This window comes from Fusarium musae, chromosome 1 (genome assembly GCF_019915245.1).
Source record: "Fusarium musae strain F31 chromosome 1, whole genome shotgun sequence".
Classification (NCBI taxonomy): domain Eukaryota; kingdom Fungi; phylum Ascomycota; class Sordariomycetes; order Hypocreales; family Nectriaceae; genus Fusarium; species Fusarium musae.
The window spans coordinates 1185661-1211926 of NC_058387.1; the positions used below are offsets into that span (position 1 = coordinate 1185661).

Here is a 26266-nt window from a genome sequence, read left to right on the forward strand (position 1 = left end):
TGTTAGTGCTCATCAAACTTACAGCGATTATATACAGGGATGATAGATGCATGTCATTATTGGTGAAAGGTTAAAGACAATGCCGTTACAAATATACGGTTACAATTTTCACAAAGGATTGTGCCATTGAACTTCTAAATAGGCAAAGTAAATTATCATGATCTTGCTAATACCTGGGTACCTAAGCAATAATAAGCCAACTAACACAGGCTCATCACCCACATACTGTATTCATTCGGTTGTTTCCCATTCCCACAATACGGCCTCAGATACAACTTCTAACGTTTGATATCTAAACACTAAGTCGAATAAAGAGCCACGAAGTATATACTAGAGTTGTCTAAAAACTATCCCCAACTTACCTACGTTTTTTCATACTCGTGATAGAGATTCTTCGTTTTCTTACCTCCCCCAGAACAACTATCATGACTAATAAAACTCACCAAAACACAACTCATCAATTTCATACTATGAATATGCTACTCGTTTATTGCGCCTATTCCCATGATATCACCTCCCAATGCTCTCACCGAGTAACATGTTTCAACTCCAAATCCACAATCTGCCTATCAACACCCGCCAACGCCATCATTCATAATACTCATCCACTCATGTTATCATCACCATTCACCCCAGCAGAGCTCGAGGCCCTTTCACTAACAGGCATGTTACAACCCGAGCTTCCGACAAGATCCCCAGGCTGATCCAGCTCCTCCTGAGTTGATCCATAGTCCGTATAGCCGGACTCTTCAGAGTGCGTTTCAGATCCTTCGGGAATAGGAACCATGGCTGTCTTGGTCCAGATATGAATCGCTCGTTTCCAGTCAAGGCCATCAAGGCATCCACCTTTCACGGAGATGACGTTTTTTGACTATGTTCGGTCAGTGGGAGAATAACCCTAAGCCAAGGTGCGATTACGTACTGGTGTTGAGTGAATGAGACGAGTTCCGCACTTGCGACAGAAGTAACTGTTTGTAACGCTTAGCGCCCAGTCAAACAAACATGAGGCTTCTAAAACACCTACCAGTAAAGCTGATGTCCTGAGGCTGTAGGTCGACTATAATACCCCAAGCCAGTTAGTCCAGCTCGTAACACCAAACAGTTGTTTCCTACCTGTAAACGCTCAGTAGGTCTGTGTCAGGCAGCTCAAATCGAGGAAAGATGGCAGAAGTGCCAAATGCTGAACCAGTCTGCCGTCTGCAAGCATCGCAGTGGCAGATGTAGAGCGCCAGAGGCTGAGGGAGGGGAGTCTTGAAGGTCACTGAACCACATTGACACCTGGCCTCCATGGTTGCGAACGAGAGAACGATTCAACTGAACGGCAAGACGACGAGTTTCAATGGTGACGAAATTCGTAAGCAGAGTTTCGATCCTCAGTGTAAAACGCCGTTTCGCAACACACGAAACTCGAGGTGGAGGTTTCAATACTGGGCCGTCGTGTGGAGGCGGGGTTCAGTAATCGCCAATTGGATGCCAACTCGAACAAAAAGAATGAGGCTTGAAGGATTCAACTTGATTCAAAACAACATTTATAAAGAAGAAACACAAACAGAGTATTACTAACACAGTAGAACAAAAAGTCTCGCCCCGTTATCGCTCAGAGATAAAAGAAAGCTTGACTCCGCGTTTGCAGTGCTACTACAGTACGTGACTCATGCGGCACAGTCTGGCGAGACTCGCGCGAAGTCACATGGGGTACAAAGACGTCCTAATTATTGTCCCGGGCTTACTACAGAGCCATTTGCTTATCTTATGCAATTATTATTGTTATTCATCGTCACTTTTTTCTTATCTTATTCGTGGATGTCCTCGGCATTTAGCCTATATATGCCTCGAATAGCCTCGGATTTGCTACTGTATGCGGTGTGGTAGCAGCCTTTGTTCTGGGCGTTACACTTGACTTTGTGGAACGGTCGTCAACGGTCAGATGTTGAAACTTCAGGTTGGCATTGGATTGGGCTATTTCCAATCGGACAAGCCAAAGTGTTGTGTTTCTTGTGGCGTCTTCCTGTTACCGGAGTATCTATAATATCATTTCCATGGCACAATGGGCATCAATAGGTTATAGAGGGCAGAAACGGCATTTGAAGATATAGCACTCTCAGTGTAGTACAAAAGCCAATACTATGCAGCCCCTAACTCAATTTCGTATGCTTCAACTCCATAACACAGTACCATACCAATGCTAATGCAGATAAACTATCTTGGCCAGTAAAAACCCCAAGGGCATAACTCATGATCCATCATTCCCACGCAAACAACTATGCACGAGCTCTTGTAGCCCTTTCCGCTATCAAATTGTTTGCCATAGCCTCCGTGATAGCTCCGACTTCAGTCTCTGGGTTTCTCCATCTTACCTCACTCTTGATCCATTCCATCTTCTCCTGTACCTTTTTAGTACACACAACCACAGTCCTTCCCAGTCCTGCATCCCTCAACTCTGTTTGCAAGGTCTTACACCACTCAAGTTTGTCCACGTCGCTCAGCTCTCTCGCCACAACCTCCATCTCAACCCTCTCCAGTCGTTCCATCAGTGCAAGCCCCTCGCCGACCCATCGCCGTGCCGCTTCGGCCCTGCGCTCCACTCCGCCTCCGAACTCTGGGCCTGTCACTACCGATGTACTCGCTCCGAGAACCATCTTCATCCGAAGTCCTCTGACTCCGGATGCCCATTCAGTACACAAGGCGCGCCATTCCTCACGGCCTGCACCTCCGACCACGACGTCTCGTGCAAGTACTTCTAGTCGAACATAGCGGAGAGAACCTCGCTGCCATGGAGCTAGGGCTCGAGTGAAGGCACGGGCGGCCCAGAGGCCTGATGCGAACCAGTTTACAAAGACAAACTCGTTCTGTGTGAACGGTAAAAGGCGTGCTTCGCTGTAAATCTGGCGATTCGTGCGAAGGAGGCTGGTAGGAAGGCCCGAGAGGGGACGAAATGGTGACAGAAGCCCTAGGTCTTTTTGCTCGTCACGGTTTGTTTTATCCTCTTCACTTGCAGTGTCTGCATCAACTCTGTGGAGAATGTATTGACAATGCACTGGGGTTGGATACCACGGTGCAAGCTGTGCGTGGCGAACTGGACACATGAGGTGAAGCCAGTGGTAGATATTAAGTCGAATTTCAAGGGGCAATGACAGGAAAGCGAGTTTGTTATCAGCTTTCTCGGTCGCAAAGCACGGCATCGTGCGTGGTACGACTTCATCGATCGGCAAGATTTCCAGGTACGGTTGAGACGCTTCTGGGATACGGCGATATGTACTAGGAGGCATGCCAGCGCCGTGGCACCATATCTTATAAGAAGCCGTCATCACTGCGCGTGATTGTGTGAAGATGGCAGCTCAGGGAGTGATGATGAGGAGATGATGTTGAGCCCAGCTTCTCCTCACAGCTGTATAAGTAGGTAGCCCGCCCATCATGTCTCCAATATTCGGTAGTGCCAGAAAGCACAACGCTCAGATAAGGTTATCAATTGTCCCGATATTTTTCTCAATGCCACAGTCTCGTGAGCTCAAGCCATGCGCTGTCAAAAACGCGGGGAATGAGTAGCTTTGACGCTGAGGACGTTTGAGTGACGACATGGCTGAGCATGGCGACGAATGATTGATGCAGATGCACGCGCGAATCGGCCACAGCCGTCTTCAGGTCAGCTTACTGGACAACCTGGGCTTGGCGCGATGAAGCTCTCTCTAGCTTGAAGCTAATATCTATATAGAACTGAGGATGAGGATTGGAATGAGGTCAGCTTAGAATACCAATTGGTTTCAACGTCCCCAACTCAAGCTGAGATGTCTTGTCCTCAGTCTGGTCATGAAGCAAAGTGCCGAGAGGTTCGTACAGAGTATTGTGGAGAAGTGTCGCAATAAGACTGTATAAACTGTACAATGCACTGCTTTCAAACTGTATAAATAGTCGAAGGAATGCATTGGGACTCAGAAGACCGTCTCTGATCGCCGACTAGATACTGCTATCTTAACGCATCAGACCTAAACAGCCGTCAGCTTATCTCACTACTAACTGGGTATATCAACACCAAACCACTCATCCGTAATCCCTCGAAAACGCCTTCAAGTTAACGTAGTTTGCCAGCATAACGGCAGAATGCCACTACGCCTCTGGCTCCGACCACGGATCAGTTGCTCATCAAGGAACCAAACCTTGCTGAGGCTGTTGCTGCTGTTGGTCACTGGGTGGTATGTTGATACCTTGGAGCCCCTTGTAGACGTCCACTTTGCGCTCATACTCGACGTTGCGCGGCACCTCAAAGTCTCCCCGTGCCGCAAACCAAAGCAACGTCTCTGGTTCTGCTCCTCGCACCTTGACTTCCGGGATATCTGGCTTCTCTGGCTCATCATCATCATCCTCCTCGTCGCCTTCCTCCTCGTCCTCCTCTTCTTCATCGTCATCTATAGGCCTTCGTAGACCAGTGCGTACGTTCTTAACTCCATTTGCACGTTCTTCCGCCGTATAGGGATCGCTGTTTTCTGTCGATATGAAATGAATTACCCGGTCCGAGAGCCAACTTCGCAATTCGTGCCAGATTTGTTCTAGAGATTCCAGACCCTCGGGTGTAGCGAGTCGTGCTGTTTCAAGACCTTGACTGACAAATTCTTCGACGTCGGGTTCGAGTTTCTTGCGTAGGAGTTGGAGAAGCACGTTTTCTTGAGTTCGGCCTGGGTAGTTCGTCGAGGGTCTGATGGCCATGCGATTGAAGAGGTCTGCATTTTCGTTCGTGCTCTCTAGGAGCGACTTGAGGTTCTTTTGAAGAATCTTGGCTGAAGCTTGAATTGATTTTCTATTGGTATTTATTAGCTGCTGTCTCATGATGGCGCACTGCGGTGTAGACACATACGGAGGTGGCAGAGGGTTGCTCATGAGTAGATCCTGCCTGAAGCTCTGCACGCTGCTGGATAGCTGAGCTACCTTGCTCAGTGTCTGCTCAAGGGCTTTGAGCTCATCGTCATCCAGATTAAGAGTGGCCATGATGCCTTCGCCGGAAGTGGTGGGACGTAGATGGTTGTTTCTGCTGGTCGTGAATGGTTTGTAGTTGACGAACGATGCTACAAAAATATGCGATATTGATAGCGTATACTACACCAAAGGTAGCAAGCTCCTGATGCTTGGTAATTAAAGTGTTGGATGTTTGTAACAGAAATTCAGGTTTGACGCGGGGCATTTCAAAGCTTCCAGAACAAAGCGCGTCCCTCACCGTGTGTTCACCGAGCTCGGTGTAGCGGAGCTTCCCCAAAAGCTGAGCTCAAATATCAAGCCTGGCAGTTCAGGCACGAAAGCCTCCCCTTATATCACCACCCTACTCCGTACGGAACTTTTTTTTTAATACACCACCTAGACCCTGAAACAAGCGGAGATCTCTCCACTCACCCCAGATTCTGATAATTTCATCAACGTCATGGGCCATGTTGCGACATGAGTGCCAAAATCACACAATCTGCGCTTACATGACAAGCTCCGTGGATGCCGCCGTAACGGCGTCGATCTCACAGGGCGATCGGCCGCATCGGGCCCGGAAACCGACATTCCGCTGTTTAGGAGGATGACATTTGTGATATTGTTGGAATTGCGAATGATTTGGATATCCAAGTTATTGGCTGGATGTTTCTTGCAGCTCATGGTGATCTGATAATACCTAACGATACTGATTGATAATCGTCACAAACAGCTGCTTGCCTGATATCAGCTTGACGTTGCTGAAAGCTTCTAGGCTACAGAATTAGATTGACTGGTAGACAGGTAGGCCGAAAGGGGCAACAAAAGTTCTTAAGCTCATTATGGGTTCATTCAATCAATTTATGGCTTTCAATCAATTTAAATACAAGAAATCATAGCTGGCTATGCTTGATGCGAAACAAAGAGGTCATAATTCCAACATCTTCCATGCTGTAATAACATCAAGGATAACTGCTAAAGTGAAAAACGCCGAATCAAAGGATACCTCGGTCATGGCTCATCAGTGTTTGGGGTGTGAAATTTAGCTGTTGCGAACATGGGATACGGCCTTGCTCTCGTATCCATTGGCATCAACAAATGGATAACGAGCTCGGCGTTCCAGATCATCAAGAGGAATGGTGGAGCGGATGTACCTGCGGCGTATGGCGTTAGCACGTCTTAAACTATGCGATGATGTGATTTCGTGGCTTTCCGGAGCAACGATCACTTGTGGGGAGGGTTTGGGTTATCCACTTACTTCTTCCTGCCATCATCATCGGGGTTGAAGTCCCAGCTAGTGAACTCGCCCTCCTTGAGGGCGTCCCACACAACTCGCCGTGTGCGCTGAGAAAGAAGGACCTTCTCGGTGATTTCGTCAAAGTCCCAGCGAGCATGGGCCTCGGCCTCGAACTTGTGGAAGACTTCCTTGGCTTCCTCCTGCTCGGGTGTCTGTGCTGCAATCTTTCTGAAACGGGCGAGGTTGTCCAATTCCTTGGGGTCGCGTGCAAGGTTGTAAAGTTGAGGCTCATCGGCTGGGCAGGTGATGTACTTCCAATCACCTCGTCGAATCATCATCATAGGACGAACAGTACCCTCGCCAGTGTACTCTGCGATAACAGTGTCGTGACCTTCGCGGCCTTCGAGATGCGGTAGCATGCTGATTCCATCCATTGGCAAGTAAGGCGATGGCTTAGTGCCAACCAAGTCGCAGATAGTTGGTAGAAGATCGAGAGTTGAAACGTTTTGGGTGACGCGGTGGGGAGTGAATCGCTTGGGGTAGTTGATCAGCATGGGAACTCGAACAGATGACTCGAAGTAGCTCATCTTATACCAGAGTCCACGCTCACCCAGCATGTCGCCGTGGTCGCCGCTAAAGATGACAATGGTATTCTCGGCCAGACCCGCATCCTCGAGTGTCTCAAGAAGGCGACCGATACAGTCGTCCACATAGCTCACTGAGCCGTAGTAAGCTCGCTTGGCGCGCTTGATCTGCTCCTCTGAAAAGTCTTGGTCCCAAAGGTCGCAGACCTTGAGAAGGCGTTGACTGTGGGCATCAAGGTCTTCCTTGTTCATCTTGACCTCAGGGAGAGCGATATCGACATCTTCATACAGGTTCCAGTACTTCTTGGTGATGGTGTAAGGGTCGTGAGGGTGAGTAAGCGAAACAGTCAATGCGAAAGGTCGCTTCTTGGGTCCCTCTCGAACGTGATCCCAAAGGTACTGAGTGCTCTTGAACATGACCTCCTCATCGTAGTCGAGCTGGTTGCTTCGGCCACAGGGGCCGGCTTGGAGAATGGAGCTGGCGTTGTGGTACCACTCAAGGCGGGTGTCAGGCTCATCCCAGTTCACAGCCCAACCAAAGTCACCAGGGTAGATATCACTGGTAAGTCGCTGCTCGTAACCGTGAAGTTGGTCACCAATGAAGTGCATCTTGCCAGCAAGAGCAGTATGGTAACCTTTGGAACGGAGGTAGTGGGCATAAGTTGGCACATCAGAGCCAATCTGGGCAGCATTGTCGTAAGCCCCAATCTTCATAGGCAGTTGACCGCTGATCAAACTCATGCGCGATGGGGCGCAGAGTGGTGAGGGGCAGTAAGCAGAGTCGAACTGAACAGCAGTTGAAGCAAGACGGTCGAGGTTTGGTGTCTTGATCTGAGAGTTGGGGTTGTACATCTTGAGTTGAGGAGCAGCCAGTTGATCGGCCATGATAAAGAGGATGTTGGGTGTCTCAGACTCTGAAGTGAGTTGAGGAGCAGCCATGCTCTCCCCGTTAGAGGGGGGGAGGGAGTTCAGATCAGGAGCCATTGTTATTTGGTTCGATTTAACGGATGGTCAAATATAAGATCTTAGTGGGAATCTCTTGAGATAGTTTGATGCTTTCAAGCACTGGAGATGGGTGTCTAGAAATGTGTGCTTGAAGAAAGAAGTATTGAAGGAGGGGAGTTTAGTGAAGAAGAGTAGAAAGGTGAAAAGTTAGTGCGAGTGAGTGGTTAAATAGATAGAGAGATATGCAGGAGGTAGGTCGAGGGGTGGAGTTTAACTAGGGTTTGTTATGGAAGTCGACTTAATGCTTCTAGTCAGCTGTAACCCGAAGCCTCGTGAGTAAGTGAATGCGGAGAGGTACTAGATTAGTCTATCAAGGGAGCAGTCTCGTGATATCCCTGTTAGGGCTATGATTCAGATCAATGAGTGAGAGCCTAGAGGAGGAGGTGGGCGATGAGCGGAGGGCACGGTACGGTACGGAGAGGCAAGGCAACACCTTGGCATACAGACACGGCGTATGCATTTATCATCTCACAGGGGTCAGTTAGAGTGGAGGAATGGGGAAATAAGTAGATCTACACGAGGGTGAGTAATGCCGTGGGCGAGCGAGCATTTGGTGGGAAATAAGAAGATAACTAATGTGAATATCCCGATGACAAGAGGCCAAAAGAGGAATAGCAACCAGTGAGGTGATTGACGCCACAAGTTTTGCAATCGAAAAGGGAGTGGGAACAATGTCTTGTCTTGTCTTGTCTTGTCTTGTCTTGTCTCGCCTCATCTTGCCAATCTTTTTTGACTTTTAAGAGGCAGAGCAATCAGCCAGAAACAAGAGAGAACGGTCAGGTAAGGTAGGTAGGTAATGTTAAAAATGAGCTGGGGTGTGTCTAAGTTCTTTTTGATGTGGAGGCGGCTCATACAGTAGCGGTGGGCTTGGTTGGGTATGGGCCCACAGTAGCTTAGCTTAGCCTTAGGGGTGTGTCTCCTACGGCGGCAGCAACAGCAGCAATAGCCAGGGGTTATTCCAATAAACCGTGTCCGAATTCCCATCATGCAGAAAGAGGATCTGTAGATGAGTCTAGGGGGGGCGTGTGAGGTTTTCTTCCAGAACATGGATGCAGTAACACATGCAATTATCCGAAAGTCCACCTTATTCTTGAGGCCAACCTCGAACCCGACGTCTTGGACCAAGACTGTTTTTTTTTATCATGAACACAAATTGAGTCACGAGGATCGTGATCAACACGTATGCATTGTTCGTTCTCAGATACCCTTTTTAGGTTATCACCATCGTCAATCCCGTCGCTTGGTATCATTGTGTTTCTCCGTAGACACAATTGAATGTAATGTCTGGCTAATACACCACCATTTTACAAAAATGATGGTGTTTAGGACAGATATGGGAAATGAGAGTCATATCACATGCTTACTTATTTACTGGCCTACCTACCCTTGCTTTGTCTATCGTGTTTTTCTTGATTCCAGTTTACGCTTCTGAGATACGGCGGCGGTATGTAGATAACCGTCTACGAAGATTCTTGAGCCAATGCCACTACACAGATGGTGCATATCCCACGTCTGTGAGACTGAGAACGCAAGATACGGGTAGAAACGTTGCACATCGGGTCCCCAAGCCCTGTTTAGGTGTATAAGTTGAGGCTCACACAAACTTAATACTTAAGTCTATTAGGTTCATGCCGTGTTATACCTGTTGAGTTGTCTGTTGTCATTTGATCGTCGCCAGCCAAAAAAATGAAGATCCCATTGGATTTGTTTTACTTTATGCAACTACAAGGGAATAATCTTGGCAGCGCAGGGGTTCCAAGCGACTACTCGATTCGGCCAGCACCCAACCACGATTGGCTCATCAAATTCTTGCCCAGTCCTTCCCTGGCCAAGCCCAGAACCCACAGAGATTGACAGCTGGAACTCTAGTGCAGATTTACCCCGGCCCAAGCTCTCTCTCACCTCTCTATTCTGCCTTAGACTCTCTAGGACTCTCTAGACTCTCTAGACTCTCTGCTTTATCATCCGCCTGCCGCGAAGCCACTTCTGTTCCATTCATCCCATCATGATCGAGAAGCATCATCATCATACATCATACATCGCAACCCCCTCCATAGCTCTGGGTTGACAAGTCATCAATATGTAACGCTCTCCGACAGCCTCATCTAGGCTCCTCCTGCAGCAGCAAGGACAAGATCTTTCCAACATGATATTCCATGATGGTTATCAGTCATACCTAGGCATTGGATGCATAGTGCGACCCTCATCCGTGAAACAGAAGCCATGTCTATCAACAGTCATAGCAATGTCCATGCGTCGATTCATCACATGAACCACGATCTCCGTCGCCCACATCTTGGCGCGTTCAACTTATAACATCGTCGTGATGTTGTTGATGCATCAGTCTCAACGCACGCACATGCCGGCCGTCTTACCAGTCGCCTTCATCTTCCCCACATGCGCCTGTCGAAGCCCTTGTCTACTGTCGTCCCCCGTTTTGTGCAAATCCCACGATGCAGCATGCAAGCCTCAGTGATAAGGATGCGCTTCGTCCCACCATCTTTCCAGGAATCGGCCTCGATTTAGCGGGTGTAAAGGTTGTTCAAGCACCACCGTCCTCGGGTTTGAACGACGCACTGGCCCTCTTACGCCATAAGCCGGTCCCTGCATCCTTTATCTGCACTTCCTTTCACCTCCAAGGTCTCGAAAAATTCAACCTCCAAGAATTGTCTATACGGTGCATGGATATCCTACACGGTACTGTATGGCCCCGCGAACTAACCCCTCTCCCCACCGTGTCAAGTCACTGTATAGGTAATTCTCACAACCCTCACGCGATCCACAAGACGACAATCCCCTCCTGTTGCATTCATCAGCTCGCCATTCCGCCGCCCGCCACGTCCTGCGTCTGTACGCATCCGAAATGTCCGCTCTCGCTCGTTCTGACACGCACGCATTTCGTATCCTCCTCCTCCTCCTCCCTCCCACCGGCGATGATGTCCGTCTGACCACACGTTCGGCTAGAAATGAGAACAAGGTCAGGAAATGAGAGAACAAAGCAGAGCAATCAGCAAATATTAGACAATCGAGTATTGAAACGCCGGTTTTCGTTGTCAGTTCATGTGTTGTTTTGAGGCTATGGGAATATACGCCCAACACCGGCAAAGGCTTTACTTGGGACACACCAAGCGCATTTCCCTTAGTGCCATAACGCCTTGTCAGCTTGCGATGGTGCAATCCTGGGGCCGTCAACCACTTTCCTAGCAATTCAGCCATCATGGACCATGCGCTTGCAACCTTTGATCTTGTCAAAGTTAATTGATTGGAATTGGGTATCGAGTTGCCGAATATGGAGACAATCACATCTTTCCAACTCCCCATGTCGACATTGAAAATATCGGACCATTTCCTGTTCTTGAAATCCTTCAATTGACACGCCGGGTCTCCCGGCTCGATCTGTTTCATCTTTTCTACCAAGTTCCGGCCTTGTTTGCAGCAATCCTTTTGGTCCCAGCTATTTCAAGCTATCAGGGTCTGAAATGAAGGATTTGGCTGAAGTCGTTGTTCACTTCACGAGCCGCAAGTCGGCTGGACACATCTTATCAGCCCACCACGAAGAGCCGAGAAACGAAACGTTGTGTTGCACAGCACAAGAACAACTCATTAACTGCCACGCGTGCGAACTGGGAATTTTTGGTCACATTTTGTCCAGATGCATTGATGGTCGAGTCATTGAAACAAACTGCCTGAGAAACTACCCCACGGTCGTATCGAGCGAGTCCATGTCACCTCCGTCTAGGACGGGAACCAGCAGGATATGCTTATAAGCAGATTCCAGCCCAGAGTCACCTCGTCTCCTTGATTGCGCCTGGCTCTCAACTGCCATCCGAAGACGTTGGAAACATGAATGTTCGATTGGCTCCTTGTGCCAAGGGAGGGATGTTGACCAAATACCATGACTGGTAGTAATGCACCGTAGCACTTGTCCCATGTATTCCCAAAAGCTTGACCGAAGCCATGCTTATCTTTCTGTCGTCTTGACTAACCGGCCGCCAACCAAGCAAGCCGTTCTTTACCGCTCACAGACAACCCTGGCTCGAGATTACTTCTAGTTAGTTAACTTCTCGGCAAAGAACTAACCACCGAGCAAGCCTCACGCGACCATTATTTGCCAGCCATCCTCAAATTGATGGCCTATGCACATTCCTTTCCCTTCTTGTGCTTAGCCTGCTGGCTACGCCTCTGGACCCTGATACGAGCCGAATCTTCGCCCTCGTTGATCCATTCATCTATCCCCTAGCAGGTTTATCTGCTGCCTACAGTAGTTTCAGCAAGCCAAACTCCCGGAGACGTGCCTATCAAGATTGCCTCTCTTTCTCGTTGGGCTCGACTCAAGGAGAACCCTGTTAGCTTCCTCTGTTCTCCACCAAAAAGTTGTCCTGGCTGGCTCTGTCTCCTCCTGCGCAAGTTTCCGTGGAACTACTGTTAACTGGCCAATCATGGCTTAGCCTCTCCGACAGCCGATGGCCGACAACCTCTTCCCTCGAGAAGACAACTCTCTTGATGTGTGCTGACAACTCTAGGATCACAAGGACATGGAGCGAACAACGATGCGTTGAATATACAGTTCGTTATTTACTGTTTGCGGTTATTACAATACCTAGAAGATATAAAACATGAACTTTAATGACATTTCATGCATTATGCCAATCAAACTGATATCCTAACAATTCAACCCTTCCATCACATCGAGCTTCGCCTGCTTGCTGCTCGCTCATCTCTGCTCAGTCAACCATGAAGCAACAATAAGACGAATGAATACAAAAAAGCAATATCCCCTTTCCGACTTCACTCCAATGCCCTAAAATCCGTCATGAGTTGCCATATTTTACCGTCATTGTAGTGATGCACCCTGTGCGCTAACGCTCCTCCCATACAAATCAGCCTGAAAAACACCAGTACTTTGTCTGTCACACAAACACCATTTCCCATCACGCCAGTTGCAATGCTCGTCCAGTCTTTTCCCCCTTCTTCCTTGAAACATAGGTATCGTCTGACATATATCGCCTCCTATAAAGTGGTTTCGGACCATCCCTCCAGGGGCCAGCCGGTAGAAGTATAGATTACAGCCCTGCCTCTTACTGAGTTCTATAGAACTTCTTGTAGAGGAGATGCAGCAGCAGATTAACGTTGAGTTTGAGACTGCCCTCGAACAGAGTCATGAACTGATGCGCCTCGAACTGAGCCTGCAAGAGGTCCTCAATGGGCACCAGAGCACTGGCTCCGGGGATCTGGATGTGTCCTCGCGAACCCTCAAGGCTGAAGACACCTACTTCGTCACATGAGATGGTCATGTTGATCTTCTCAAAGTCGTTGATGCCACTCCATGACACCAAGACACCCTTCTCGGAGAGAGCACGCGCGCTGTACTTGTAACTGCCGAACTTGGGTACACGGCCGCTACGTTCCAGTTCACGCTGGTGGTTGTATTGCTTGGTGAAGGGTAGCAGGAACTTCTTGCGGCTATTGAAATGTTAGTCATTGTGTTACAGTAACGTTACTAAAGGTACTTACCCCTTCTTGTTCTGCAGGGTCGCCATTGCTGACTCAATGTAGTCATCGTAACTCTTGCGCTGCTGCTCGAGGTACTTGGCCTTCTCATGCAAGTTGCTCAATGTCATGCGCACACCTTCCAACTCCCGCTGTCGCTGGACCCTTCTGCGGCTCTTTGTTCGAATATCGAGTGCAATGGCGTTAAGGACATCCTGGTAGTAGTTGTGCTTGGTGATGCGTCCCAGCTTCTCAAGTCGCATGATGTTCTCTAGAGCTGTGCGCTTGAGCTCCTGGTATGTCATGCGTGTTACGTCGATCATGTTGGCATCAGAGTAGGCTCCACGAGTGTTGCTGCCAACGGAGAACTCGTCGCGAAGGAGCATGCGCCACTTGTGGTCATCCTCTGGTGAAATAGGCTTGACGAGAATTTCCAGGAGATTGGCACCAGTCTGCACACGAATAATATACAGCACGCATCGCTTGGTCTCCATAAAGAGTGCCTTGACATCAGCCTCAGGGTCGTCGACATCGTGGAGCTTGGGTGTCAAGAACATGTGGATATCTGAAGAGCCCGCAGCGTTCATCTCGTTCTCGTTGTTCTTAGCACTGCCGAGATCGTGCATGATTTCCCGCAGGACGTCGTCACGGTTGGGGCACATTGTCTGAAGCTCAGCGGCCACCAGGTTGTGAATGGAGAAGACGTCGGTCATCTTGATGTATAATGTTGGCTTGTTCTTGGCGTAAAGGTCGTTGAACTCATCAATGTCAAATGTCCTCTCGGCATCGGGCACTGCGATCAGGTCGCTGGTGATTTGGTGCAGGCGCTCAACAGACTCTGCAACAAAAGCGTTCAGGGGTTGTAGGTACACGTTCTCACCGCCGAATGGTCGGCCAGAAGCGATTTGGCTGATGACCTTGGCGACCTCGCTGAGGTTTCGCTTTTGTAGAGGGCTCAGTGCCTTCTCAATGACACCGACATTCTCAGGAGCAACAACTGCTGGTTGCAAGTAGAAGCGCCAAAGCCAGCTAGAGACAACTTGCAGAAGGTTCTCTGGGGGTTCCCGCTTGAATTGCTGTCGTAGATTCTCGAAGATCTGGTTGCAGACAAATCGAAGACCATAAGGCATCTTGTGCAGGAAGTCCTCAAGGGCGAGGAAGAATTGGTCGCAGATCTCTCGAAGATCACGCAAGTGGTCGATGAAGAGGCGGCGAGTCTCGGGGTCGCGAATAGCAACTTCTCGAGGAACATCGAGTGGCCTTTGATCAGGTCGACCGGTGGCCAACTCAGTATTGTTGATGGCCGATCGGTAGATTTGCATGGGATCACTCTCAAGATCAAGAGCAGGATCTTCCACGATGTTGTCTCTGATGAGAGGACCAAGAAGATCTCGAAGGTACTTGCGATCTCTTGGTGAGCGAGTGTAGTTGTTGAGAAGCTTAGACCAGAAGAAGTTGCCGCGGATGAAGTCCTGAACATCTCGAGCACTGACGATCTCCTCGCGAATTGATCGAGCGATCAACTTGAGCAGATAGTACTCCTCTCGTCGCTTCTGGGCATAACCGAAGAGGCTCATCATCAACAACTCAATGCGCTTGCACTCCTTCTCAGCTGTTCCTTGCTCACGAATGCGCTTGAACAGACGAGCGAGGTACTGTGGCTGTGTTTGCAAATTGAAGAAGAGTTGCTGGTAGGATTCGAGCTTCTTGCGCGAGCTCTTGTTGAGTGCTTTGAGATCAAACTGGTTGGCAGAAGACATGGAGCTGTTGGCGATGAAGTGCATTGAGTTGCCTCCATAGTTGTGTTGATGCCTCACGACTTCGTCGAGTGTAATCTTGTTCTTGACCAGAAGGGCAATCTTAATATCAAGTTGATCGATGTAGTTCTCCAGCATCTCATTCTGTCGGACTTGTTGAACGACTGTCTTGCGGATACGTTCAAACTCGATTTCTTCGTTGAAGTCAAAGTCGCTGTCGTTAAGAAGATGGACAAAGTTCTTGACGGCGTTGACTGGAGGGTTCTTTCCAGTGGTCAAGCTCTTGTAAGCCTCGCCTTGAACCTTGGCACGGACAAAACTCTGGATCTTGATGACCTTTTGCATGTTCTCGTTGTAGAAACGCTTCTTCTCCTCAAATCGAGCCCTTACGATGAAACCTCGGGCTGCGGTCTGGAAGGCAACGATACATTCCTCCTCTTGCTCCAATTCAGCCATAATATCCTCAACTCTAGCACGCTCCATCATGGCTCTTAGGATGCTCTGGAGATCAATGATCTTAGGGGTATGAGATTCAAGCTCGTCGAGGAACGCCTGGTGCTGCTGGCGGTACAGGAATCCCCGAACGTTGCCCTGGAGGGCTGTGACCTGAGATTCTTGCTCCTCGAGCTGTTCAAGGATGGCTGCAACTCTTTGGCGCTCAAGCATGGCCCTAATAAGACCTTGAAGGCCAATGAATGCAGGTTCGTTCTCCTTAAGAGCATCGAGAGTATCGGCAACATCTCTCCTCACAGCAGCGGCGCGAGCAAAGGCTTGAAGTTGCTCAACACCAGTCGTGTGCTTTTTGAGCTCAGCTCTTAATGTCTTGTCGTCTTTGCGAGCGCGGAGTCCACGGGCAAAAGCTTGAAGTCGTTCTACTGCTGGGGCGTGTTGGCCAAGTTCAGTTCGTAGTGCCTGATCATTCTGGCGAACACACAGTCCGCGAGCAAGAGCCTGGAGCTGCTCAATCGCGGGGCTATGCTTGTTGAGCTCAGATCTTAGAGCCATGTCGTCCTGGCGAGCGCGGAATCCACGGGCAAAGGCCTGTAGCTTCTTCCATTGGGGTCCAAAGGAGCGTAGATGCTGCTGCTCGCGGTTGACCTGAGTTCTAGTCAGCAAAGCCCTGGCCGCTGCCTGCAGGTCAACAATCGCTGGGGATTCCGCCTCCAACTCTTCAAGATCCTGGTCGACTTTGCCTCTTAGCAAAGCTCCACGGGCTGCTGCTTGCAGCTTCTCGACAATACCGGAAGATTTCTTAGTCTCTTGGTATTGCGCAACATGGTTCTTGCGGGCCAAAAAGCCCCTGGAGATTGCTTGGATCTCCCTGATGGGCCCTCTACATTTCGCAAGCTGAGCAGTCACATTTCGTACCTGGTTTCGAGCCTTGTTGGCCCTGATTATGGTTTGCAACTCCAAAATATCGGGCTCGAGCGCTTCCAGGATCTGGTCGCGTCGATCCAACCTTCGTCGTGCCAGGAATCCACGTGCTGAGCTCTGCAGTTGGATAGCAAAGCGCTTCATCTGCAGTCGATAGTCCATAATTTGTCGTGTAAAGTCTCCTCGGATGCGAGATTGGAGGTCTATTAACCACTCCTCCTCATCCCAGAGGGTCTGCATAGTCTCACCAAGCTTAACACGAAGAAGAGCACCTCGGATTTGTGCCTGCATATCAACGATGGACTCTTCGTTCTCCCTCAACTCCCTTTCGATCCTTTCCTCCTCAGTCTCTTCTGGTTCAGGCTCGGGCTCAGGAACACCAAAGTCAGCACTCATATTTCCGAAACTAGGCATTGTAACGCCGAGCTTATCAAGACCCTTCTGCATAGCTTCCAGTTCATGATGTTCGAATTCAAGCTGACCGACGAGGTTGCCTATCCTGAAGTCGACTATACCCTTGCGGAATAGAAGCCAACTCAGAGCGTGAATACAGTAGATGACCTTGGGAATGTTCTTTTTCTCGTATAGATCAATCAGCTCGAAACGGAACAAGTCGGGCAGCTCAACCTCGTCAAGGTATCGGAAGAATATAGCAATATTGTCGGAGTGTCGATATTGGAGCCTGGGGTGTTGGAAGATTCGGTAACGCCGATCTGGGTTTAGAGCTTCGACCACTTCTGCAAGCGTGACACCGTCACGGAGCGCCTCCTCAAGCTCAACAATGGGAGGTATAGATTTATGGATGACATCCTCAATCCATTCCTTGGCTTCACCAATATGGCAAAGGTATTCGTAGGCTTGAAGGAACTGGCGCTGTTTGTCCATCCAGTTGCGCCCTTCCCAACTGTAGCCAGTGGACTTCTGGCTTTGGCCGCCATTGCTCCTATCAGCTCGTTGCAATCTTCGTCGACCGCGCAAGCCAACAACTTCTTGCGCTGGTGAGGTAATGGTAAAGTCTTCAGGTGAGTCAGACGATACGAGACGCGAAAGTGTCCTTAATTGACTCGTGGAAGACTTGCCCAGTCCTTCCAACTCATCCCGAGCTATGTGCGTGCTATGCAGATGATGGGGTGATGAAGGAGCTTGGGTGGCTTCTGGTGGCAGAAACGAGTCGGATCGAGTGAGCAGCATAGAATTTGGTCGCATCGGTAGCGGGCGAGAAGGCGATGACGTTTTTACTGGCGACGTCTTGATTGGTGAGGTTGATGTTTTTGTTGGCGACGAGTGGCCATCAATGTGCGCCATTGACAGTTTGCCAATATCGACGCTCTTACCGCGATCATGGCGAGGAACTGCATGGGGAGGCGTTGAAGGAGGCGTGGATGCTGGAGCCTGTGGGAGTGGACGAAGAGAATGCCGAGCTGAGCTATAGATATTTTCGGGGGCTTTCTTTGAGGTCATATTTTCCCCAGCTTCAAAAGTCTTTGCTCTTGCCCTGACATCGCTCTGCGCTCGCTTGTGGCCATGCACTGTAGTTCCGTAACCAGCTGAACTAGAGGCGGACGTATATTGACTATTGAGGCTGTGGTCTGAGGCGTGGGAGTAGCCCGATGAAGCGGAGGATGACGTTGTCGAGGGGAAGCGGTTGAGGATAGAGGGCGAGATGTTGGAGTTGGAGGCGAAGTCGATTGTAAGCGACTGGCGAAGAGGTCGCAGATGCTGATGAGATTGTGGTTGCGATTGCGATTGCGCTTGGCTTGGAGAATGGTGTTGAGTTTGAAAGTAATGAGTACGGGACGACATTGTTCAAGTCTTTTAAGAAGGGAGTCGCTGGCCAAGCCCGCAAACTCTTGTCTCGTCTTTTCTTGATTTTGTCTTTAGAGTCTCTGCTCAGGAACGTAGTGAATCGATTTTCCGTCTGTGACGTTAACGCATTGTCTCGAGCGTTGCTCGGCTTCGTCTCGTCAGAGGAATGCTGTATCAAGGCGTAGCGGCTTGGAATCCTTCAAGATCCAAGACAAGCTGAATTATGTGCAGCAGATAAAGTGTAAAAGCGAAAAAAAACAAACACCAAAGTCAAGGTGTTGTAGGATCAAAGAATAGGTAAGATGCTAGCGCCCAATACAAGCAGCGCAAATGCCGTCACTTTGTTCTTGTGACGAGACAATAAGACGAGTTTATGCCCAAGAAAATGAACTCTAGCACCTATGGGATGCTATAGCGAGCGAGTGAGCGTCAAGGCACCCGATGGCGGGGCGTTGGATTTGCCGGAGTAAACAAAACAACGGGCAACCGCCCAGCAACGGCCTCCATGCCTAGTCCCGATTGGTGACATGCGGCTGATGATCCGCTTTTATGTCTGTCTGGTTTATCCTTGCAAAGTCTCTCATTTGTTCAACATGGTCAGTTTTATGCGGTTCAGAAGCAGCTATTATGCGCTGTGAAGTGTTCTTCTCTACGTGTGGTCTTTCAATTGATATTTGCATACATGAACAAGTGAATATCATGAGTAAATTTGAGTTGTGTTGTTTATTTACTGTTCTGTATCAAGTAGACTCCTGCTCCCCTTGCAGATCTAGTGTCACAGCTCTCCAGGTCGTCAATCAAAACAAGCAAAACTCCATATTGTGGATGCTCAGCCTGTATCTAACGAAGTTTATTGCCAGATTGGTAGTCTAAACAGGTCAAAGCATCATCAGTCCACAATTGGTCAACTTGTTGAGTGTTGGAGATCCTTGCTCAAGCAAGGATGTTGGTTCTACGGATACGCATGGGTTGGTCGCTCTGCTACCCTAGAGCCATGGATCGCCATATATGTAAGTCTCCTCGGCTGATGCTTGTTTCTTGACACCTACCAGGATTGGTAAAAACGAGGTACGCTTCAATTCCAATGCGATAAGTTTAACATACCATGAAAAATATACATATATACAGAGGTAGTCAATGCTACTGTAGATCAAAGACGGGTTGCGACCTCACGAGTAACACATAACACAAGGCACAAGACAGAAAACTGGTATACCGTCTGTACAACCAAAACAGGCTGGGAACATGATGACTCTGTCCTGTAGCTGTCAATGGTTCTGTTGATAAAAACATGCCTTAATAATAGAAAAGCCAAAGCTTTAGTCGAGCAAACATCTATTAGCACATGTTTGCGCCTGGCATTGTCAGTGGAGAGCCACGACAGCTTGGAAGCCTTTTTGATACGTTGTGGTTTAGTGGGGTTATATGAGGTCATCAGCGTAGAGCCAGTCCCAAAGCAATTGGCCCGAGCTGCGAACCCCATCGGATCAGAATCATTTGAATCTTTGAAGCTTCAACCCTTGTCAACCGAGTTTTGACTTCCAAACTTCTCTACACCGTCAACCGCGATAATTCGTTCCAATTGACCTGTATCTATAAAGATCGCTGATTTCATACTAACCATTTACACAAGGGTGTTGACCCCTCGGGAGCCGCAATGGCGTCAAAGCAACGTCCATCAGTCCTGGTACTTATCATCAACTCTGCGCGCGTCCATGAATACTACTAATACCATTCAGGTCACGGACGCGAGACAGAGACCACCTCAAAGGAGAGTTCTTCAACGACAAGACACTGGTGCAGGCGCCGGCGGATCCCAGGCACCAATGCGATTCATGACCGTCGACAATGTTCTTCAGTACAACTCTCAAATCCCATCAGGCCAGCCACGCGGTCCTCCAGCACCAGTTCCTCCAGGACGACATCCAGGACCCGCAGGCGGCGCTCTCAGTCGCCGAGTCTCTTCAGGCGGTCTACCCAATGCTCAGTCTCGCACCGGCCAGCCAATGCCCTCGAGAACGACAAAGATAAGCGAGAAGCTGGTACTTCTTCCGGAAACAGGCGATAACGACGATGACGTCGACGAGGAGATCGAGAGCGAGTCGGTGCTCGCGCGCCGTGTACACGATGATGAGAATCGACCTCTGAAAGACGAAGAGCTGGATGTTCTCAAGAAACGGGGCGGAATCCGCGGAAAGAGTTTTGCTGAGAGGCTGTCCAAGATGCAGAGAACAGAAAAGGTTAGCAGGCTGACAGCATACTGTACTGCGCAAGCCTACAAGATTAAGCCGACTGCCGAGTTCCTGCGCAAGAAACATGAGGCTAAAACCAAAATTTACGACGACTGTCTATACGTCATTTACGCCTTGCCGCTACTCAACGGTACTGATGGTTATCGAGTACGAAGTCGACCTATTCTCAAGACCCCTGGAACTGGAAAGACAGTTCTCGACCTAGAAATCGAACGCAGCGAACAAAGGGACCACCATGAAGGGTACTTTGAGGATGATGCATACGAAAACCCGAGTCCTGAGCGTGGCCATGAAATGCCTTCTCACTTGACTGATCGCCCCTCAACTCCTGAGCGCAGCAATCCCTTCCGCCACGACGATGACGTTTCATCTATGAACCGACTTGCGCCCGACGCAAAGAACTTTGCCGAAATGTTTGTCTACTCCTACGGTGTCGTCGTCTTCTGGAACTTTACCGAGCACCAAGAGAAGGACATCCTTGCCGACCTTACTTTTGCCGATGCCGACGCTACAGAGAACGGCGCTACTAGTCTTCTGACTCGACCCTTGGACCAGGAGGACTATGAGACTGAAGAGTTCCATTTCGAGTACAGCGCTGATATCAAGCGTCCTCGCATCTTTAACGACATGATCACTCTGCTACCGCGATCTGACCATATGATCAAACTCACCATCAGCCATGCTATTGCACAAAGCACACGGCTGTGTTTCTTTGAAGAACGCATGAGTGAGACTATGATAAGTGCTCAGCATGTACCCAAGACGCTGGCTCTAACAGGAGAGCTGAACATGACCCGCACTGAAATCGTGCGCATGTTGGGCCAACTCTTCAAGAGCCGGGTCGACATCAATCTCTGTAAGTTTATTTACCCCAAACTACGGTGACTTGGTCTAACTATTTCACAGCGTCCAATATCCTCGATGTTCCCAACTTCTTCTGGGACTCTGAACCAACTTTACATCCACTTTACGCCGCCATCCGCGAGTACCTTGAGATTGATCCACGCATCAAGGTTCTCAACGAGCGATGCCGTGTCTTCCTCGATCTGGCCGAGATACTGTCAGACTCTGTTGCCGACGCAAAGATGAGCTACATCACTTGGATCATCATTGTCCTCATTATCGTTAGTATCATGGTTACCGTTACAGAAGTAGCCATCCGTTTCGGCATGCTCAGCAAGGCAAAGGGTACTGGTACTGATCCTGCCATTATCGTACCTGTTCTTGGTGATGGCGTATCCGGACAAGGCCATGTTGCCTTGCCACCAAGTGACCTCGAAATACTGGCGCAGACACTGGGCCTGCAAACTAATGCCTCGTTCGACGATGTTCAGCAGAGTATTTTGGCCTTGAAAAAGAAGACCCTTCCTGATGCCTCGATTGTACATGCTTCGTACGAGGACATCTGAAATCGACACATCCTATTCCTTATATTTCGCATAGCACGGCGTTAATGGACGGCAGTTTCAAAGATTGTCTTTTCCTAATAAAAATGTTTATCGGGGTGGTGTTTTGTTAGAAAGGACATCAATCCAAATAGGTTCGCAGCCTTTGTCTATCTAGCACGGGAGTTCCTCGGGAATAAAAGATTTTCACTTTCACTATCAAGTATATACACATGTCGAATGCAGACACAGCAACGCAGGCATTGATGTAGAGTATCTATTCTTACTCTGGAAATGCAAACCCTATTCAAGAAAATTGAAGAAACAACCAAAGTTGTATAGAAAAGGCCACATAGTTTCCGGGCCTGCACATTTTTGAAAAAAAAAACCCATAGCCCATGATCATGATAGTAATAACATCCCTCAGTCTCCAATCTCCCCCCGATCCTGCTTAGTGGTGGGCGAGTCCGCGGGGAGCCGCCGGATATCAAGTACAAATAGAATTTTACCAGATGTCAATCCATGCTACACACCCAGCAGAGATCCCAAGAAGCGAAGAAAAAGACGCCGAAAAAAGAAGCAGTTCGCCTTTGCCAGTCTTCACTCGCCCGATCGTCTATAAAAAGGTCATGTATTAAAAGTGAGAATATCCGATCTCAATAGCGCACCAAGTTTACCGAGCCTGTTGCTCGACGGGCTTGTAAGCGGCGGCAGCAGCCTGTTGGCTCTTGCGGTTCTTGTTGTCGAGTTCGGCCTTGCTGTAGATGGCAGCACCAAGCATTGTGACGGCCATACCAGCACCGTTAAGCAGATCGATGGTCACGTCGAAGAGGAAGATGCCGAGGGCAACAGTCAAGCACTGCTTGAGGTTACCACAGACGGTCATGGTCAGAGCACCAGCAAGCTTGTTGGTGTTGAAAGACGAGATGTTGAGCAGAAGGGCGAGGAAACCGTTTCCGAAGAGCGAGGCGAAAGCGGGGGGGAGAGAAACGTCCCCAGAGGTGATGAGCTTGTGGAAGCCGCTAACTTCACCGGTGGCAGTAGCGCAAGCCAGAGCCTGAAGAGCAGCGAGAGGAGACATGCGGAGGAGGAACTCGATCGGGGGGAGAGCGAGAGATCCAGTCATGAATCGGTTGGTGACGACAGTCTATAAAATGGTTAATGAAGAGTTTGAGCCATGTCAGGAAAGGGCGTACCTTGAGAGCGGCGAGCACGACACCAAGAATAGTGAGAAGGAAGCCGGCGTCAGTGAAGCTCATCTCACCTAGGGTGGTCATGGCAGCACCGACGATAAGAGGCAGGAGAGAAAGGTATGTCATGGTGCTATAGGTTCGGCCGTAGTAAGTGCGGTAGATAAGGATGGTGAAGATCGGGCAGAGCATGCGCATGGTCTGGTAGAAGGGAACGGAGACCATAGCGAGAGACAGGTTGGAAACGGCGATGTTGGCAGTGAAGAGAGCACTGAAAGCAACGAGGGCGAGGTTCTCGCGACGCCCCAATCGTGAGAGCTTAAAGTAACCCATTTGCATCATGACATAGGTGCCGACACTGGCGAACGAGGCGTGGAGGAAAGTCAAGAGCCATGGGAAGTGGAACTATTGGAAGCGCATGTTAGTCTTTGGACTATCAGGGTGCCATAAGCGGTTGATGTCGTCAACTTACCATTCCCAGAACAAGCTTGTTGTAAAGAGTGAGGAGCAGAGAGAAGAAAAAGTAGGTTCCGAGCCATGCGAACTTGACGGTACTGGGGATAGAGTACTCATGCTCAAGGTTGTTGTTCTTGGGAGGCTCGGCTCGGCCAGCGTCGCTCTCGACATCGAGCTCGCCCTTGATATCACGCTCTCTCTCCTCGGCGGAGAGGAGAGGAAGAGGCTCCTCGTTATTGGGACGGGAAGACATGGTGATGGATGCGCCGGAGATTCGTGGGGATGCGATCAGGTACCGTTGACGAACGTTAAGAATATCGTGGGGTCTCTAGCATAACCCGGAGTCGACTCAATCAATAACGATGAACCGACTAAGAAATCCGCAAGCGCAGTCGATTACCGACAAAATGCAAATGCAGACCAAGGTGCAGCCGAGTCTTTGATGTAGTTGTAGGTAGTTGTTAAGTGGAAACGTAACACGGAGATAGATGGAAGCGAAAGAAAATACAGGGGCCAAGCCAAGGGAGAAGGGGGCGGAGGCGCGTAATATGATGGAATAAAGCGAGCGATTGGACCCAGACAGGGAGATGAATATGGAGACAGGCAAAAATCAAGTACTGATCCCAGGTAAGAAAATGATCTTACACAACACGCACACACAAAAAAGAAGAGAAAGTTATGAAGAGTTGTTTCTTTCGAAGGGGGCTTAAAAAGGAGGGATAAGAGAGAGTTTAAAGTGACGGGATGGGGAAGAAGAAGAAAGAGTTGGGAGGCAGAAAAGGGAGGAAGGTTTTTAGGGAGACAAGCCCAAAAAAGGATCTCAGGCTTACTGTACCTGTGTGATCTGTACCCCCCAAATCAATATCTACGGGGAGTTTCGGAGTCTTCAGTGATTGATAGCGGGGGTGCTTGCTAAAGGGAGTAGTCGGCGGGGCCTTACAAGTGGCTTACAAAAACGAAGCTATTGGATCGGGGTGCGGAGTTTGGAGGGAAAAGCCACTGGAGTGTGAGTCGAGGTACACTGAGGTGAGGTACCTTGTGGCGTCTGTGTCAAGATTTAGTGAACAACTGTCAGCATTGGCGGAACCTGCTCGCAGTAACCATAACCAGCCTTGACTTGATTAGCCATGCAATGCAAGCTTGGGTGGGCTAGGTAGGTAGTTATTGTTCCAAATGGATTGGATTTTTGAATCCTGCAGTGGGAAATTAAGGTGATCGCTATTACATAGGTAGTAACAGTAGTGATTGATAGAGTTCCGCACCAGATCTCACCAGGCTATTACCTCCACTGCCACGGATAGAGGTTAGAAACCTCTCCACTGTACAACCGTTAGAGGATCAATCTCATCTTATCCCCCTTCACCAACCAACGCAAACTCAATTCATTCAGCAAACAAGCTTACAAGGATGCTTGAATGCAGACTCGGGACTACTCCCTCCAATGACCTAATGTAGGAAAGGACTTTCGATAAATCGTTTTTATTACCGCCTTTGGAACGTGGTCCTGTTACCTGTACATGTGTAGTCCAGGGGTTCAGAAGAACCTAACGTGATGGTACTCTACTCTAATCAGAAAAGGGGGCGGGGGCATCTCATTGCAGACCAGGAATACAGCATCTCAGACCAATCACAGCATCTCGTGTTGACAATTCTAGCAAGTCACTGGATTGGGTGATGTAGGCTAATGAGAGAGGCGTCAGTAGTTTTATGCTGATATGAGTTGATACAATATCGAATATGGAGCTGAACAGACTCTGAGACTGGCCCAGACTGCTCAGGCCTCAGGGTAAGGTTATCTGATGGTCACGGAGAAAAGGAGTTTCTTCTTCCAAGTGGGTATAATAAAACTCTAGTAACAATAAAGCAGTGTCCGTTTGTACTCGGTATTTGTTCGTATGTAGTATTCTCAACACCCGCTCTCGCAGCACGGATCTCATGTGGACATAACTCAATCTCTAGAGGTATTACAAGCGAGAAAGGGCACGTCATTCTCTAGTAGGAGTTGATTTATACCCGCACATGTACGTGTTGAGCCGCGTTGTCGTGAAACGGGCCAAGCACCAGGAAACCCGTCTATCATCAAGAATACATACGCAAGCTTGGGGTTACGTAGGCCAAGGGACAGTGGGAGAAGACGATGGACAGCTGTTCCGCGTATTCATAGCTATTTTTATATGCATCGGCACTTGCTTTCTATCTCTAACGGCACTCAGAAAAATCATCACTGACATGAGACTGTAAGCGTTTAGTTATTGAGCTCACTCCGTGATTGGACCTCGATACGATTATCAGTGAGCAATACGAACCACATCTGCATGCAGAGAGTGTCAGACGGATATCTCCTTTTGATGTGTATAGAGAAACAGAGAAAGAAAACACCATTCAAAAGCTGTCACGAGACCAATTCCTGGAACTAAAAAAAAAAAGGAGTAACGAGGCCGTTGACTTTTGCGCCAGCCAAAGCCGTTATTTCCGCCCCTTTCATCCATTCATTTATTGTTGCGTCGCCTCAAACTCAAGCGCCTTAACATGTGTGAATAGCCTTGGCAGATTCCTACGATTTGCACAGCAATCCAATTTTCTCCCACTCCATGAGACTCCATTTACCGTTGATCCGATAATTTGTTCTTGGCAGCCAGTATCAGAATTCCAACAAAACAGCCCCTGGGATTCTTGTTAGTTTATGTCTCAGATTCTCGATAACTTTATTTGTCACTATCCGTTGGGTTGATTCAGAAGATCAGTCTATGAATGCAAGGATCTGATTGTGTCTCAGCCCCGGAAGG

The 26266-nt window shown here is 49.0% G+C and overlaps 7 protein-coding genes across 7 annotated transcripts; 1 reads left to right on the forward strand and 6 right to left on the reverse strand.

Annotated features, from left to right (window-relative positions):
* Positions 1 to 601: 601 nt before the first annotated feature.
* J7337_000382 (uncharacterized protein) lies at positions 602 to 1289 on the reverse strand (the record flags this gene model as incomplete). The annotated part of the gene is made up of 4 exons (XM_044818137.1): positions 602 to 871; positions 923 to 968; positions 1025 to 1057; positions 1114 to 1289. 4 exons carry the CDS (start codon positions 1287 to 1289, stop codon positions 602 to 604), a joined length of 525 nt encoding a protein of 174 aa, XP_044685839.1.
* Positions 1290 to 2261: 972 nt separating this feature from the next.
* Positions 2262 to 3269, reverse strand: J7337_000383 (uncharacterized protein; the record flags this gene model as incomplete). The annotated part of the gene is made up of 1 exon (XM_044818138.1): positions 2262 to 3269. The coding sequence occupies one exon, from the start codon at positions 3267 to 3269 to the stop codon at positions 2262 to 2264; it is 1008 nt and encodes a 335-aa protein (XP_044685840.1).
* Positions 3270 to 4140: 871 nt separating this feature from the next.
* On the reverse strand, positions 4141 to 4980 carry J7337_000384 (uncharacterized protein; the record flags this gene model as incomplete). Its single annotated transcript, XM_044818139.1, has 2 exons — positions 4141 to 4792; positions 4850 to 4980. 2 exons carry the CDS (start codon positions 4978 to 4980, stop codon positions 4141 to 4143), a joined length of 783 nt encoding a protein of 260 aa, XP_044685841.1.
* Positions 4981 to 5986: 1006 nt separating this feature from the next.
* Positions 5987 to 7749, reverse strand: J7337_000385 (uncharacterized protein; the record flags this gene model as incomplete). Its single annotated transcript, XM_044818140.1, has 2 exons — positions 5987 to 6098; positions 6203 to 7749. 2 exons carry the CDS (start codon positions 7747 to 7749, stop codon positions 5987 to 5989), a joined length of 1659 nt encoding a protein of 552 aa, XP_044685842.1.
* Positions 7750 to 12848: 5099 nt separating this feature from the next.
* J7337_000386 (uncharacterized protein) lies at positions 12849 to 18194 on the reverse strand (the record flags this gene model as incomplete). Its single annotated transcript, XM_044818141.1, has 2 exons — positions 12849 to 13233; positions 13285 to 18194. The coding sequence occupies 2 exons, from the start codon at positions 18192 to 18194 to the stop codon at positions 12849 to 12851; spliced, it is 5295 nt and encodes a 1764-aa protein (XP_044685843.1).
* A 1660-nt stretch (positions 18195 to 19854) lies between these two features.
* Positions 19855 to 21858, forward strand: J7337_000387 (uncharacterized protein; the record flags this gene model as incomplete). Its single annotated transcript, XM_044818142.1, has 3 exons — positions 19855 to 19884; positions 19937 to 21305; positions 21356 to 21858. 3 exons carry the CDS (start codon positions 19855 to 19857, stop codon positions 21856 to 21858), a joined length of 1902 nt encoding a protein of 633 aa, XP_044685844.1.
* Positions 21859 to 22507: 649 nt separating this feature from the next.
* J7337_000388 (uncharacterized protein) lies at positions 22508 to 23733 on the reverse strand (the record flags this gene model as incomplete). The annotated part of the gene is made up of 3 exons (XM_044818143.1): positions 22508 to 22981; positions 23031 to 23429; positions 23497 to 23733. The coding sequence occupies 3 exons, from the start codon at positions 23731 to 23733 to the stop codon at positions 22508 to 22510; spliced, it is 1110 nt and encodes a 369-aa protein (XP_044685845.1).
* Positions 23734 to 26266: the final 2533 nt, after the last annotated feature.